General features: G+C 39.7%; 1 protein-coding gene across 8 annotated transcripts in view; it reads left to right on the top strand.

The window, feature by feature from the left end:
* The window catches only part of LOC146383411 (uncharacterized), a 61010-nt gene that overhangs the window by 30583 nt on the left and 12765 nt on the right, over window positions 1–17662 (top strand). The window contains exons 4-12 of one of the 8 annotated variants that reach the window (XM_084934638.1): window positions 2960–3077; window positions 3756–3946; window positions 4063–4141; window positions 13712–14215; window positions 15401–15694; window positions 16192–16233; window positions 16804–16899; window positions 17178–17333; window positions 17421–17522. In XM_084934638.1, coding sequence (XP_084790764.1) covers window positions 4109–4141; window positions 13712–14215; window positions 15401–15694; window positions 16192–16233; window positions 16804–16899; window positions 17178–17333; window positions 17421–17522 — 1227 coding nt within the window. In that variant the 5' untranslated portion in view covers window positions 2960–3077; window positions 3756–3946; window positions 4063–4108. Of the gene's footprint in view, window positions 1–2959; window positions 3078–3755; window positions 3947–4062; window positions 4142–13711; window positions 14216–15400; window positions 15695–16191; window positions 16234–16803; window positions 16900–17177; window positions 17334–17420; window positions 17523–17662 lie in introns of those variants that run through there. The other 7 variants (XM_084934642.1, XM_084934640.1, XM_084934639.1 and 4 more) reach the window with 7 other exon arrangements.

Here is a 17662-nt window from a genome sequence, read left to right on the forward strand (position 1 = left end):
CTATACGCCACAGTGTATAGATTCTGTGTAAACCAGACACAAGGAAAATTATATATGTGACAAGCTGCAAGCAGTGAGATACAATAATATAAAAAAATAAAAATAAATAAAATGACACCCACACGTTTTTCACCTGCAATTATGGAGTAAAATGTGTTTGTCACATACATTCACATAATTATGGAACCCTATTCACGCTTTTCTGTACATAAGCCCCTAATCAGAGCACGCTGACAGCTGGCTGTGTGTGTGTGTGTGTGTGTGTGTGTGTTTCACAGAAAGCAGGATTTGACACATTGTTACCATGTGGTGAGATGTGCGTCTGTTTACATATTCACGTGAATGTGCGTTCTCTCTCTCTCACACAAACACACACACACACACACACACACACACACACACACACACACACACACACACACACACACACACACACACACACACAGAGGCTCATTGGTAATTAATGTCTTTTCACCGGGATGGGTGATGTTCCTCATCGCAGTGTTTTAATGAAGTCTTTTGATTGGTTAAGATCAGGTTTGATTGACAGGTGACTGATGAGTTAATTTGCATGAACTTCAGAATTTTATTTCCCTCACGATGTTAATTTCTTCTAAACAATGAACTGAAAAATGTAGATTTCTGAAGAAGTTGGAAAAAAATTTATTGGAACTTCATCCACAGTCCAGCAGGGCAGAGCTACACCGCACAGTTTGCAGTGATACCGCTGTCCCTGATTTCAGCCGAAATGACACTAAACTGTTGTTGGTTCTTAACTTTTAAAAAAGTTACAGAGAAAATGGGAGAAACATGAGGCTCATGTGAAATTCACTCAGATCCCAAAAACCCCCACAAAAACAAATGCTAGCAAATGCAATCTGTCTTCATCTCTCCGATGTCCAGGCACCTTTAGAAAAATCAAACAAAATTCAGAATACTCGACTAACGGTTTGTCCACCAAAGCCAAGTATTGCATCTGGAATCTTTATTTATATTGCCTCAGCTGTGTTATATGGGTAAAAGAGAACAAGTTTAAAAACCACTGGAAAACAAAACTTGACATATGACTGTGTAACCTGATAGTACTTTGCTTAATGTACATACTTCATGGTTGTTGGAGCACTTGAAGACCTTGGTTCTGATCTGTTAAGACTTTGCTATATATATGTTGTGAATTTTTGAAAACCAGTATATTCATATATATTTTAGAGCATGAAGTTTCTTAATAAAGTTTCCTGCTTTAAAGTAGATGACATAATCCAGCATAAATGTCTTTGAAACATGATGATCACATGATGGTCTGATGATGGTGGAGGAGAGCTCTGTCTTAACACGTTGCTCCAAAATCCCAAAAAAATTGTTCAGCTGGGTTGAGCTTATGTGACTGTGGAGGCCTCGTCATTTTCCACCAGGACAGAAATATTCAGATATTGGTATAACAGAGCTCTCCTCACATTTTGGGGTGCAGTTCAGGTTTTTCTCTCTTAAACTGAGACATTTGCACAATTTCCAAACAACATCCTTTGTCCTTCTTCCAGCCGCTCGAAGTGAATGTAAATCAAAGATTATAGTCCTCTTTGAGCTTTACCTCCGCTTTCTGTCCGTCTCACAACAGCTCTCATGACACACAGCCGAGTCAGTGGGCCCTCTTGAAAACCTCATTAACACAATGTTAATATATTTCCCAGAGTGCCTTTGTGTTTTTTGTTTTGGTTGTTTGTATCGTTCCTGCTAATTTGTCTTTCTCTACATGTCGATTCTTCAGTTAGTTCATCAAAGGCTTCTCAGATGAGCCTCCTCTTCGTCCTCGCAAACAAAACACTTCTCGGCCTCTCATCACCTGCTCTTCTGACACTCGTGCAGAGGTTTAGTGCCTCCCAGTGGACGCATGCTTAATGACAGTGCATGTACAGTACCTTGAAGAGGCAGTGCATCTTATTATGTAGCTATATAGGGCCTTTATTATTCCCCCTGTTTGTCCTCGGGGCTAAGTAAGTAGCCATAGGCACTACTACCACTATCTTTTTGCTTTTTCTAATTAAATTCTGCTGCTGTGACTGTACCAGCTCATAACAGATAACAGTAGTTAATATCAGAATGTAGCTGTGCAAGAGACAACAGCACCTACAGTCCATGTTAATGTGAGTCAGAGTGTGGTTTTTGAGTATTTGCCTGCTGTTGACTTAAACCGGGAGCAACAATCACTAAATCTGCATCAGCTGTTCAGCTCTGTGTGTAACTAGGAAAACGCTGTGTTTGTTCAAGGGAGGGACAGTTTCAAGTTAAATGGGACCCCACAGGTTAGTCAGCAACACTTGATGTGGTTACAAAATAGCTGTCAAGGCTTTATTATGTGGAGTGTTTTGAGGAAAATAGTGAAAAGAGAAAAGCACAGGACTGGAGGGTTGAGTGTTTAAAGTATCACAAGTTATTCAGTCATTTAAAGTTCTTGAGCTGTGATGCTGTACCTGTCGGCCGTGTTTTCTCAGGCAAATCTCTCAGCTGCTATAAAACAAACAGAGAGGATTAAAGTTTGCACTGCCTCGTCCTTTCCACTGAGTTCAGAAGCAGCTCAGGAACAAAGAACAGCAGAGCTTAAGCTTCTATTGCATGCTTTCCTCCCCAGAAATATCTGACTCTCATCCATGTTTTTACTAGTTTTGCATTGAAGTTTGTTCATTGTTTGTGCATTTTCTTCTAAGCATGTTAGCTTCATTTCTGTCCACGTCTTCCCGTTTGTCTATGTGATTGAACCAGATTTTGTCCAAATGTATGCATATAGCTTGTATTTCTGCCAGTGTCCCTTTAGTAAAAATCTGCATGTTACTGTGCTATTTTTTTAAGTAATTCATAGTGGATTATATATGCTATCTGCCACAGTTTGAGTTCTAGTTTTTCCAGATCAGACGGGAGTTTGACATTCAATTTGCAAACTAAATTTTTCTGTTTGTGTCATCAGACTCTTTCAGATTGAAGGCCGCCAGCAGCTGCTGACCACTGAGCTGTCTGATCTTCAGAAGAGGAAGAAACAGGCGGAACGAGAGCTGAAGAGAAACTCCTGCCTTCAGACATCCACAGTAAGTGAGCACAGCAGGAGTCCGTGTCTTGTAGAGGTCTGATTGTTTTCCAGCTCCACTGTGTTATTCTTGGGCTGTACTAGAGTAGCTTTGCATGAATCACAGGTTAAAATAATACTTTTTAAACTTATACTGGGCCGTATGTCTGTGAAGGTTCTCAGTCATCCAGGTCATCGTAGTCAAAGGAGCTTGCAAAGAAAAGCGTCTGGACTTCTTTAAGTTGCTTGAAGATATTTCACCTCTCATCCGAGAAGCTTCTTCAGTTCTAAGGTCAAATGGTGGGGAGTCCCAGATTTAAACCTTATACTGGGCCTTATTACATCTCCACTGTCTGAAACAAGCAAATTTAGCTCTTTCCTCTCCCTTTAAGCCAACTTTCTTCTGATTAACTGAACATTGCAAACACGAGAAGTGGGTGGGATCCTCTCTTAGATGGTGCTGATCCCAAGGTCATGAATCAACGTCTGTGTTCGGGCATGCAGCGTTTTGAAACAAGACTGATGATGAAAGTGGCTCAGAAGTTAACACACACAAGGCCAGAGATAAAACCAACAAACTGTGCCAGTGTTGAGGAATCCGAATATTGAAGCAAATAAGTCATAAATCTCACTGTCTTTACTCAGAGCTGCTCCTTCTGAGCCTTATGTTAAAAACATTTTCCATTCCTTTGCATCGTAGCTTCAGTTGTCTGCTTGTCGGGAGCTTCAGGCCTCGATCACTGAGCATTTGGTCCAGTCTGAGAGGCTGGTGTTCCAGGAGGAAGCACTGAGCACACTCCGTAATTTACTGACCCAAGACTTGCAAAGGTACCAGGAAGAGATAGAGAAACTGACCCATTTCACACAGAAAATACTCGGAAAACCACACAGGTACCCAGCAGCACAGAAATGATTATTTAGTGTACGTACCTGACAAAGTAGTAAAGATCAGGTAGTTTTCTTACATTAATGTCTTTTAAGATTCACCTTTTTTTTTTCTCTTGCAGGGCAGACAGAGAGGAAACCTTTACCAACAGGCAGAGCGAAACCAGCATGCAGGGAAAGAACGAGACAGAAAACAACATGGTATGGTTAACTAGCATTTAAACTTCCCTCACAGCATCCACAACGCTGTTATCAGCTCTGACTCTTCTCTGTAGGGTGTTTTTAGAGTCTTATTATTTACATTTTGTTAGTTAGTGGTTTTTTAGGCTCACTGGGGACAGGGAAGTTTTTAAAGAAGGTCTGAGGTGGTTTTTGGGAGACCCACAAAATACTCAAATTCCATTTTCTTTGTGCAAACCAGCTCATGGTTTTTACGTACATTTCAGGCTCAGGTGACCCTCTGATGTATTTACTAACAGGTCATATGTCAATAAATGGTATTCTTCACACTTACTGGTAGTCTGAAATCACAGGGAATCACAGTTCCCACCCAGTTCACATTGCCAGCAGTTATTTCACCCATTGTGGCTCAAAGTGTCCAAACATGATTTAAACACAACTGTAACAGTATTATTACAATCCTGATTTGATTTTTTTTTTACATTTATTTTTTTTACTTAATTACTTACACACCAACAAAAACCAATGCAATGGCATTCTGGGGAAAAAAGGTGATTTTTAGCCTGGATTAATTCACGTGACTTTAAATCCTATTGCTTCAAGTACATTTAGACAGTTATTAGTATTATGTAAGTTTTAATAGCCACGGTAAGCTAGACTTCATAAGTTGATGTGTCAGAATGGTATAGTGTAATGTTGACACTATAAGCATGATATAATGTTTTTCCAAGGTGTATAGGTGCATAAATGGGTTATTTTTGCCAGTTGGTATCTGGTTGCTAGGCAACACGACAAGGTCATAATATCTATAGATAAGAACCTTCAGGGGCCTAAGATGTACCTGTGTACCAAGTTTGGTTGTTCAGTTGCTGATTGTATAGGAGGGGTTGGTGGACAAAGAAACAAATATGCAGACGTGCATTATGGTAAATTTTATGTTTTATTCTGAATTAAGAACTTATCATTCCTAAAAGAAGGTTGATGCGTGAAGTCTCACATTGTGTGCTACACCTGGGAGAAGGAAAAAAAAAGAAGCTCAAATTGTTTTATTTAAATAGTCTTTGATGACTGAAAATTCAGTATTCTGTATTCTGTATTAAAAATTCTGTTTCTCACCTTAGGCGGTTTATTATAATACTTTTCTAGTGTTATAATGTAAAAATCATCCATCACTTTTAGTTGAAATTGGGTGCGTTGATAAAGGCTAATAGTACAATGAACAAAAAATTAAAACAGAAAAACACACAAAGAGATACAGCTTGGTGCAGGTAGAACGGCATCACAGTGTCTCGGTTATTGTGTGTGTGTGTGTGTGTGTGTGTGTCTGGCACTGGTCCAGCTGTTGTCAGTCTTTCTCAGACAGAGTAGAGACAGAGGAAACATCTGCCTGCTCATCTGGCTCTGTCTGTCACACACACACACACACACACACACACACACACACACACACACACACACACACACACACACACACACACACACACACACACACTGTTAGCATCTTTCCCTAAAAAACAAGCCATAATAAACTGACACAGTTGTGACAGGAAACGATGAGGGAAGAAACCTGGTTTGGAGTCTTATTATAACAGGAAACCTGTCAAAGTGTCACCACAGTTTAACTCATGAAGCTTAAACACAAACTGGAGACAGGCCGGCTGCCAACATGCTGCTACTCCCGCACAGAAATACAACATGAATCACGCTCATTGTCTGCAGTCTGTACAGATTTCACTGAAGAAATACAAGATATTTTTTTCAAACATCAGTATGTTATTATTCTGTGCCGTAGCACAAGTCTCAAGGACAGGTGCATTGCAGGAAATAAAAAGGAACCAGAAATCAGTCTGTCACCTAAGAATAAGTATATGATCCACTAGGGTCTGCTAGGTGACACTTTAGTGATCAAGAAGAAATGGTTCAAGAAAAAGTTTATGTTTACACACTAGCTGCAAATAATGCGTTAAAACCTGGGGGGTAAGCAACACTTGCTGACACTTAAAAGCAGGTTTGCATTTACTGCAAATTAGATTTTATTATTGTTTATATTTGCATTTTTTGACACCCATGTTTTTTTTTAAACACCCAGGCAGCAGGATACCATCATTTGTCACCTTCCAAACTGCAAAGACGATTTCTTTTTTTTTTTTTTGTTTAAAAAAAATTAAACTTCTTTAGAATTGGAAAAAGAAGTATTTTAGTTCAGAGCTTAGGCCACCAGAGTATCGAGTATTGCCTTTTTCACAAGGTGTCTGTGGGCATTGGTGTCTTGGTGCAGCAGGAGGAGGTCTGTGGGGAGACAGAATGACTGTTTTGTTAGCCAGGGGACTTCTCTCTTTGTCTGGCTTTACTTTTGCTTTCGCTTATTGGTTAGCTTTAGGAAAGCAGCATGATTGGTGTTTAAATTCACAATTTACAGTAAACCTACTTGTTGAAAGATGATGCTAAACAGTGCCCAGTGTATTTAAATGTAAAGAAGCATCTGCATGTGATGGACTGACATTTCTAAAATCATCCCAAAAAACACGGGGCACATGCCAAGGACATTTAGCAAAACAGCAATGTTTGGGTTTTTTAGGAGTTAGAATGGACTGGAAACCTGGTAGTTCAGTTTCAAACCTATACATCCACTGTCACTGGACAGAGACCAGACCTCACTTCTGGGTGACATTGAAGCTTTTCTAAACCGTATTTCGAGGTGTCCTGGATCTGTCCGGGCTTGAAAGATATTCCCAAAACACCTCACCTAAGAGGTAACCTGGTGGGATCTTTTTGAAATCTTGCGCCTCACATTAGGCCCATACTAATATCATTAGTATTAATACTAATATCATTAGTATTAATACTAATATCATTAGTATTAATACTAATACACAGCTCTACACTGCTTCCTCCATTGATTTTAAATTTAAATGTAGCTCATATTTAGCAGTTCGATCAACCAGTCGATGCTGTATTGTAGCATGAATTAGAAAAAACACATGGCCCTTCACTTATTTGTGCACTCTTGGTGTTAATGATTGAACTTTGCTTATTGCAGTCTGTCCCGAGTTCATCCCAACTCCTTTTGCTAGTTTACATTTTCAAAGCTGCTCATTTGCTAATTAAAACACTTTAAACTTTATAATTGGGACTCTACAGTCATTTCTCATTCTGGTTGGTTAGAGAGGCTCCATTCCTTCCGCTTTATGAAACTACGGTTATTTGTGCCAAATTGTGATCTGCAGTTTAACAGAAATATGCTCCTGTCACCTTCTGACTGAGTTTGGTTTCTGACAGCTGAAGTCCCTAGTAATGTGGCTTTAAAAGGAAATAGGTCAGCTTGTTGTAACACTGATTTTTACAGCTGACAGATGTCACAGAATTTGGCTTGTGGCATTTTATTTATTTATTTATTTATTTATTTTTTAACCCTGATGCCCAAAATAATTTGCTAATACAGTGGGAAGTGAACGACTCTGCAGTTCTGTTTTGTGCTGGAGGTCTCAGTGGACTGGCAGGGCAGTGGGGATTGAAATGGTTGGCGTCTTCAGCCCCACTAATGTAGGCGAGCCACGGTGACCCGAGAACCTTTTTATCAGATTAGCTGTAGTTAATCTGTCAGAAAATGGATTTGAATAATCACACATAATTTTGATTAGATATAAATCTAATAGATTTAGCATAAATAAGGTTTTATAGATATAGTGATCCATCTGGGAATTTTGATTTTTATATTAGACCACTTTTCACTGTGGGAATCACTATGTCCACGTGTGTATTTTCTCTGCTATATGAGATACCAGTAGTTGTGTCACATAAAGCTGCAGGTGCAGATATAAAGGAGGTTTCAGCTTTTAAAAGTCCCCGCAAAGACAGATGCTAAAAGCATTAATGTGTATAAATTATAGTCCAAGTCCTGTCAGACTGCGCAGACACGATTTGTTTGTGGAGCAGCTGGATGGAGCCGAAGGTGTCCCCCTTCCATCAAACTGCACTCAAAGAGAGAAAACCCCTCTGAGTGATTATAAAAAACACACAAACTACAAAATAAAAAATAAAAAGTCTGTAAAAACTGGACACAGGTGCAATTAGTCATCAGTCGAGGGCATCTGGGGTGTGAAACAGATAAAAGCTCTGCAGCAGTTTAACCTCGTGGGAAAATGTTGTGGAAACATATGTTGTGAAGTTCAATCTAGGGTGAAATGATTGTATTTGCTATACAATACTATACCTTGGTTCCATTATATTATAACTTTTTGTCCATGCAAACATTATTTTGAAGTCTACTCACTGAAATCTATTCCGCATTTTACCTCCATGCTGGCTTTTAGTACATTTTCCCTACAGTGTAGAATTCAGCTAAATAATACAATTTCAAAACATGTACATAAATCCGGCGATCATATGTCTGAGCTCCTGTTTGCTATTCCCACGTTAAAGAAAGAGACACCCAGGATTAGTCTGACCAGATTCCAGCCTGGTTTGTAGCAAATCTTGCTGTTGAAAGGATAATTGTCGGCTAAACAAAGTGTAAAAACAGGCAGGCCTTGAGGACAGGGCGAAGGGTTGGTTGATTAATCTCTTTTATTTGCAGCCATGGAGATGGGAGGAGTGTGGGGGGGGGGGACAACAACAACAACAACAGAGGAACATATTGCTAAGCAGATTGCCTCGGGCCAAACGTAGCTTGACGTTTTGCTCTCTGCGAGACACGTACATGTTCAACACAGCACTGCAGCCACTAATTGGTTATTTATTTATTTATCTTATTTCTTCTAACGTTCTTGTTTTTACTCTGTATGCTTAACTTGCTTTGGAGAAAGTGGAGGGGATTGAGGAAAGTTATGAGCCTTGACAAACACTGAGGGTAAAAGTCACATTTGTGCTGAAAAAGGTGAGAAGTGGAATTATATACAGTGAAAAATTTCATATTAAGATATAACCCATAAAAGAACAAAAAAAAGTACTTACATTAAAAAAATTCAACCAAGAAAGATGAAACAACCAATATACTGTAAGCCAAAAATGTAAAAGAGGTTAGAAAACCAGCAAAGCCACTCAAAAAAACTGTATTACATAAAAATGAAGCAGATTTGTAATAAGAAGAAGAGAAGACGCGTTAGAGCAGAAACTAGAGATGACATTCTGCTTTACTTAGAAAAAGAAACTACCAATACCAGTTAGAAAATTAGAAAACTATTTAAACTACAAAACAACCTGAAGAAATCAAAACCCAACAACCTAAAAAATGCTACACAACATCCACAAAATGCTGGGAAACAATCAAAACCCAGGATCAGCAGTAACCCATGGCTTGAGATGACCACAAGAAGCTAAAGAGCAAAAGTGACCAACTTAAAAAACAAAAAAACCTGAATAAAACTACAAAAATTAGCAAACAACCTTAAAAATCTAAAACCCTAGAAAACAACTAAATGAAGCCTTAAAAGATCATCAAACGAAAACAGAAGACAATCCAAAGAATTCAACTCAAAATATGGAACCTAGAACCATGAAAATATAGAATATTGTTTAAACAACCCAAAAAAACTAAAATGCATTACAAAGCTGTTAGAAAACAACACTGAAATCAAAAAGTAAAAGCCAAACAAAAAGGGGGTAAAAACACAACTTAAAAAGGGCAAAAGAATCCAGTAAAGAAAATGGAAGAAGGTAGAAAAGCACCACAAACACAAAGTAGAAGAGACGCTTTAAAGTGTTCTCTCTTTTCATCCAAACCACTTGTTTTGCCCCAGTTTTCGATGTCACTGTTGATCTTCATCTCCGTCCTCGTCCTCGAAGCTGTCAGGCGCCGGCAGAAATAATGAAGTGTTTGAAATGCTCTGGGCTTAAAGGATGAAGCAGGTTTGGTCCTTACAGTTGATCAAATTTATTGTTTCTAACTTGAATAGTTGTTGTATGTTCTATTGTCTAGCGTGCAGATGGCCACAAGCTGAATCTCTGTGTGATCTCTGAGCAAACAGGCCTGTCTATCACACAAATCCATGCAGACTCTCACAAACATTTCCAGCCCCAGATTAGATTGTTCTGCTTATAACACCTTGGAGAAAGTTAAAGGATTCCACCCCACAAGTTTAGACAGTAGATTATGTAATAGGCCAGAGGAGCACTTGTTATATAATGTCCTGCCTTTGTGTTTCCAGTCTAAGACATTGATCCCAGAGAAATTTCTCATGTAGTTTCAGCTTTGCTTCCAAAATAAATTTAACTGAAATTGCATGTTTCAAACTAGAAGTGATGCTTTCAGAGCAGAGACACAGGACTCGTTTAGGAGTCCTGTGGTGTCTAATACTCCAGTGGATGCTTTGGATCTCTGTGGATTGTATTGTACCCTCCATGAGTGGAGCGGGATCTGATGAGTTTGGAGCCCAGGTCATCACCTTGGGCTCTTTGTAGAGCTGTTCACATGTGTTTCCTGCAGTGTGAGAATTGCCCTGCTGGAGAAGAAGTTATTAGTCTGCAGCAGTGTCTGGGTGATACATGCCAAAGAAACATCCGGATCAATATTAGGACACCCCCCACCCCCCCATAAAAAAAAAAAAGAGAGAGAAACCCCCCCAAAACAAAACAAAAAAACACTGAATTGAGATGATCAGTGGTTTTAATGTTGTGGCTGATCAGTGTAGGTTCAAGGACTTGAACCCATTCAGTGTTAACCTGAACCCATTTATTATGAGATGGCTGCTCCTCCCTGAGCCTGGTTTTACAAGAGGTTTCTTCCTATTAAAAGGAATTTTTCCTTCCCACTCTCGCCAAGTGTTCGCTCATAGGGTCTGTTTGATTGCTGGGGTTTTCTCTATATTATTGTACGGTCTTTACCTTACAATGTAAAGCACCTTAAGGGCACTACTATTGTGATTTGGTGCTACATAAATGAAACTGTTTATCCATTCAAAGTCATCCACTTACTGAAAATAAACTACAAAAGCCCTCCTACTGTAATCAGGGTCTCTCATTGTCACAAAAGCACAGCACCTGCTTTTTGATGATACACTTGAGCAGAAAAGCTCCTGTGTCCGCTGAACTTTGAATTCTGGAGAAAAGCCCCGATCACTTCTGCTGCATCAAGCCTCATCGGCAAGGTATTCACTGTATTTCCCAGAGTGCATTGCTGCCTTATATCTGGGTCAGATAGTGCACAGCTCTGCGCCATATGTCTGTACTGTAGTGAGGCCACAGGGAATGGAGGACCCGTGTGTATGTGTGTGTGTGTGTCCGGGACTTTAGGGAATTTGTGGTTTTCCTGAATGAAGCTCTGTCTGCCTGTCTTTGTTTTTCCTCTGTCTTCTAACATGAGCAGCATTCAGCTTCCAGCTCCCGTGTTGATTTTACATACTGTAGGTTTTACATGTAGGTGCCAGCTTATCACAAAAATTTATGACCCAAATAAACCTCAGGTTCAGCTGCAATAATTTTTTTTTTTTCCCACTGTTACAACCGACTGAAAATCCGGCCACCGGTAAAGAGTGTGCCAGGGACAGCTGGATGTATGTGCAGCTTCATGGTTTTCCATATTGAAATGAACCAAATAGATTTGGTTGGGTAATCTAAAGTAAAAGCACTGCATTGTGCCTTTGTGAGGGACCAGCTCATTAAGCACTCGTATGGGTTGATGCCCCTGGGAAACAACCTTTGATGCCTAAAATTTGTTCAGTATCTGCCAAAAATATACAGACGTATTCCGCACAATGTGCAATAAATATGATAGCCTTTTTTCTACTGCAAATAAAACAGCTTGTTTCAGACAGCAGATGAACTGAGGGTCTTGATCAAAGCTCAGTATGAGATAAAGAATATTATGAACTGTGAACCAAAGCTGTGAAACTGGAACTTGCATTACAAGGTCTACTTTAAGTTGCAGGTCACGCACATGTTTGGGATTTCTTCTGCTGTGTTTTATATTTTATGCTGAAATTCTATTCAAATACTTTCTTAACTCACTATATATTCTTAGGAAAATGACCCCAACAGTTTTAAACATTTAAAATTAATATGCAGCATGAAAGTAAATTATGAGTATATCTAAAAGATTCAAATGTATTTATTGAACAGACGTGTCCTGTGATGCCCTCAATTGGGCTCATAAAAAGTTGTCAAACTCTGGATTATTGCCATCACCATAGTAATGTTATGTACAGGACATAAAGACACAAGCTCAGCAATGCATACACGTTCTCACATTCACTGCATTCACTGTCTTCTCACACCACAAGTCCACACTGAGCACGCTCACCTCGCAGGGCAAAAATAATAACATTAAAATCATCAGCTCAGAGCTAATCCCTCCACGGCCTGTAAACATTTTAATACCACAGTGATTAGCAGTGATCCTAAACCCTAGACAGACACCCATCCACCCTCCCTCCTTCTCAGGCCAGGGCTTCTCTCCCACCCCAGCTTCGGCTCACAGTCCTCAGGGGAGGCGGGCAGGCGAGTCCCTGGATTAAGGCCACTCGGTGCTTTGGACCCTTGAACCTTGAAAGTTAAACCCCTGGATGCTTGCCACTTCATTTCTCTAAGTGGCACCATCCTTCTTGTTATGATTGTTAATTAAAGTTGGATTTATTCAAGTGGCTTTTTGGCATAAAAGGAAAAATCCTGACATTTTCTGTTCTTCTTCTCCTTTTTTTTTTAAAGCAAGAGCTGAGCAGATTTTTGAATTTAAGTCCCTGTTGCTGTCCCTTTGTTTATTTACCTATCTACCGTTACATTTCTGTGTGAGAAAGTCAGATGTTGTGATATGAGGTGGGGGTGTAGGGTAGGGCTTTTTTTTGTTGTTGTTGTTCAGATGAGCGAGCAGATGTTGCAGTTTCTCAAGAGGGATTTATGTCAGGATAGGAACACACTTTCCCACACACACACACACTGACACACAAACATACGTTCACACACGCTGGGATTCATGTCATTATGTATGCATTTCATCAGTCAACAACATCGATGCACTGTAAAGACATGGGCCAGAGAGAGAAAAACACATTATTAAAATAATGCTTTAAAAATAAACTTAAAGTGATGGTATGTATTTGATGCTAACCATTCTTTGGAGGGTTTTTCTCCTACTTCTTGTAACCACTTTCTAGACTATGTAACACTTTGTTACAGCTGCTTATATGAACATAGCATTAAAGTCTCAAAAATGATGCTTTAAACCTGCATTCTTTCCAGTGACCGGCAGGGGGCAAAAGGGAATAAATCTGATTATATACAAGTCTATGACAAAATGAGTCTACTGTTCCCCTGACATATGACCTTGGTAAACACTTTCCTACTGAGTTCATAGTTACAGTCAGTAGCTTCAAGCCCCATTTAACACAACATAATTTTCATTTTGTAAAATGTGGACCCATAAATCGAGTAAACATCATCCAAGCAGGTTATATTTATCTTTATTGCCCTACATGTCAAGCAACAAGTGCCCACTTGTTCTCAGTCAGAGCCACACCCTTCGCTTGAAATAGTGATGGTTTACATGGTCTAACCTGTGTTAAATTTATATTGCCAGTCATTTAAGCCACCATCAACTGGGTGTTCAGACACTCTGTAACAGTTTTTTTAGGGATCTGTTATTGTGTTCACCTCTTTCAGCACACACCCGAGTCGTCTTCCATACAATCACCACTTAGTCCTCAGCAGACTACCACCAAAGAAGAGTCACAGCAATCCAGGAGAGCCAGTTATAAGAGACCAGTAGGCCTGACTCGCAATTCAGTGCAACGAGCGGGCAGCATCAAAGACCTGATTACTAGGTTCTCAGGTCCGGATCACCAGGTCTCACCTTCCGGTTCTCCACAGAGCCCTATTATGGGAGCTGAACGAGTCCAAAAGTCGGCTTCGATGGAGGCTCTGGAATCTTCAAAGTCAAGTCCATCCACACCGATCAGTACCAGTCAAGATGGAAGTTCTATTCCCAGCATCAATGTGACTCCACCCTTCAAGGAAACCATTCAGAATGGAGTTGGACCAGTTCAGAAAGGTTCCAGAACTACTCAGATAACATCAAGAATCAATTTTCCACCAGGGGACGGTGCTGAGTCCAGAAGCCAAACAAACACTGGTAGAGACTCAGTGGCTGACTCTGGAATGGGATCGGTAAGAGACCGAAACAAAAAAAAAACTCCTGACCGGCAGTTTTGATGTCCTTGCATGAACAAAAAGCTCTGCAGCTACACTGCGTGAAGATGGCATGACTGCATGGCATTGCAGGTTTACTTAAACGCATTTCTTGCATGAAAAAATCTGCATCCTCAAACTGCATGACGAACTCGAACGCATGAAAACAGCAACGTTTTAAGCATACTAATCAAAATGGCCTAAAACTCACTGACGGATCTAACAAACTTTGTCTTCAATTGTCTTCCTTTTTTGTGCATGAAAACCTATTAAAACCCATTAAATGTTTACATTCAGTTTGCTTGCACTTCTCTTGAATTCATATTTTCACTTTTGCCCAAATTTACCTTTTAGCTAGGTGCTTTTGATCATGTGTATTTGGAAATGGGAAGGCTTTCAGGTAAATAGCAGTAAATCTAAATGAACCCCTGGGCCAGTGTTTAAGCCAACGCCAACCATAGAAATCAAAGAACAAGTATGTTCTTTAAAGTAATTTCAACATATAATAACGTAGTAATTAACAATTTATTTGATAGAATTGTGTTTCAGGCTGTATGTTGTTAAGTACAGTAAACTCCATCTTTGATACCAAACAGCAGACAGAGGGAACACACAATGAGCTGCTGAGCATAGTGAAGTCTTTCTTTAGTTGGTGGAGGCAAAGCAGAGTTTAAAAAAAAAGGATTCAAAACCTAAAGCTGTTTGGGAACATTATAATAATATATCAGCACTGTGTTCTTTTTGACCTCTAGTGCTCAGAAAACCATAAGTCTCCCTTTAAAGAAATGTCAGTTAGAACCGGGATGAAATAGCAGAAAAGATAGTATCTTGGTGTTAATTGCATAAAATTAATACAGTGAGCCAAGTTTGTTTCTATTTATGCACATTTTTTCCCAGAAGTCAAATCAGTTTGCCATAGTGTCTTTCAAAATGATACATTTTTCCATCTCTTCTGTCATTTTACCTTCCCGTGCCATATATTTATTTTCTCTCTGCTGTCAATTGGTGACAACACCACCATGCTCTGTTAATTCATCCTTCATCCGTCAGTTCTTTATGTTTTCTAACTGGGTGCATTCGTGTTTATATGCTGACTGATTTCGCCCCCTCCGACAGATTCATCCAGGTTTTTCATTCCTCATTTTTCACCTTCTGTCCCTCCAGGAGTCAGAACTGGATTCACACAAGCAGCTGGACAGCCCATCAGAGGAGGAACCCTCCACGCCCAAAGCAACGATAATCAGCCAGAACCCGAAATATCAGCTGTACCTCAACAACAATCTGAAGACCAACGGGTTCAGTGGCAGAGATGCAGATGGTCCAGGAAGTGGCGGAGGATCAATCGGGGAGAATGGCCCCAGGATGTCCCAATGGGAGACCACCCGGATTGGGGCGAACCATTACAAAGGGTCCCTGGAGTGTTTGGCCTCACGAGATTGGGACACTATGTCTGACAGGGTGGGTGATTCAGACCATGTGTTCTGTCTGTATATATGTGTATGATTCAAGATCGCTTTTAGAAAAATTAGATGGCGCCTTACTTCCAGAGTAAAAGCACCAGTTATTAAACAGTGCCCTCTCCTGGAAGAACTCAGCTTTTAGATTCTTAATTCCAGTTCACAGCAGACATGATCATTTCACTGAGAAAAATGAAAACAGACACTTCTAGAAAACATTTAAAGTTTAGTGTTTGAGTCATTTAGAGCCAAAGTAATTCAAAAAGGTAACATTTACATTATTACATATTATTTATATCCAAATATCTTAAAGAAAACTAGTTTTATAATCTGTTAGTAGATTCCGATCATGTTAAGATTCCTCATTGAATGTTTCAAACTGAATTGCTTTAAATTTAAATAAGTGCACATTCAAGCGAGTGAGGTTCACACAGTATTGCCATTTTTAATATTTGATCCTTTATGTAGCATTAATAAAATAAATGTTTTCCTTTGCAGCCACTGACACGTGCCCAGTCCTGGATGAATCTCAAAAAACAGGTCTAATACCGGCTGTTCTGTTTATCACAGAATTCAATGGAAGCAGCCTTGCATGTCCTCTCTGCACCAAATCAAATCTAATCACCTCGCTTGTATGACTCGAAAAGCAAAAATATCAAAAAGAGAGGCTTAATGCAAAGCTAACCCTCTCTTTTTGATGTGAAATGATACCATTGTTTATCGTATGCATAATAATTAAGGACACAATGATTTGTAATTTTACAGCCCGGAACATTACCATCCTGTTAAAGTACTGTAGGTACTGTAGCATTACTGGATGTTTTTGTAGCATCTGTTACTGGTATGAATGTGAATACCAGTATAGAAAACTTGTTTCAGTCTTCACGTTTGTTACTTTAACAGGATTGCTGCACACGTCTAATAAACGCAGCTGCTTTACAGCACACGCCCACCTTTGTTCATTTTATGTTGATGTGAGGAAGGCAATCGTGGCTGTATCTGCACTTCTGAATTCACATTTTGCTCTGAGATCCTTGAGCTTTATTTGTCTTCTTTAACTCTCTACATTTTTGACTTTTTTTTTTTTTTTTTTTTTTTTTTTTTTTACAGATGGGTGTCGTTGACAGCCCCCCCAGAGTATTTAACAGTCCATACTCCCAAGCCACCTCTTTGGAGTACAACCCCCCTTATCAAATGTCTGAAAAGGTTTGTAAGTTGACCCCACTTTAATTTTGAAACCACTTCATTTATACAGTGTCTTGAAATGTACTAAAGCTGCATTTCTTTTCTAAAATACAGCAGATTTACAGCATGTGTACTTGGCAAAAAGCTTTTAAAGAGTGCCAATGCCAATGTTTCTTTTAAACTTTTGCAGGAAATAATTTGCATTTGTTTCTGCATAATTAATGTTTTGACCAGGATGTGGAGTCACAGCAGGCTACTGACCCTCCTCTGTTCGCCTCCCCTCTTTTCTCCATGTTCAGGGTAAACTGTCCCCTGCCACCTCTGAGATGAACCTGTACACCTATAACAGTCGCAGCACGAGTCCGGTGGGCATACAGACGCCGACCCTCATCTCCCCCCGCCCCCGTTTCTCCACCTACGACACTCTGAGGAGGAGGACGGAGGTCAACAACATGGTACGTGTTTACTGACACACACACGTGTAGCACATACTCTGACTTCCACACTTTGTAATGGGTTTCTGTACATTTTTCTTGCTACAGGTGGTGCCCACACACTACAGCATGCGCTCTTCCACTCTGGGAGCACCCAATAAAAAAGACTACATAGCAGAACTGACCAAACAGCTGGACACCATACAGAGAGTAAGCCCCGTTTCACTTCTTGTGGATTCAGTCGCCTGGGAAAAAAAGAAAAAAAAGGAGTATAGATTCAAATTAAAACAAATTAACATTAAACAAATGTCTGAGAAATGCAGACTTATAGCATGGGTACCTGACCAAAA

This window comes from Perissodus microlepis, chromosome 7, assembly GCF_051167445.1.
Source record: "Perissodus microlepis isolate ML-2025 ecotype Zambia chromosome 7, ASM5116744v1, whole genome shotgun sequence".
NCBI classification, from domain to species: domain Eukaryota; kingdom Metazoa; phylum Chordata; class Actinopteri; order Cichliformes; family Cichlidae; genus Perissodus; species Perissodus microlepis.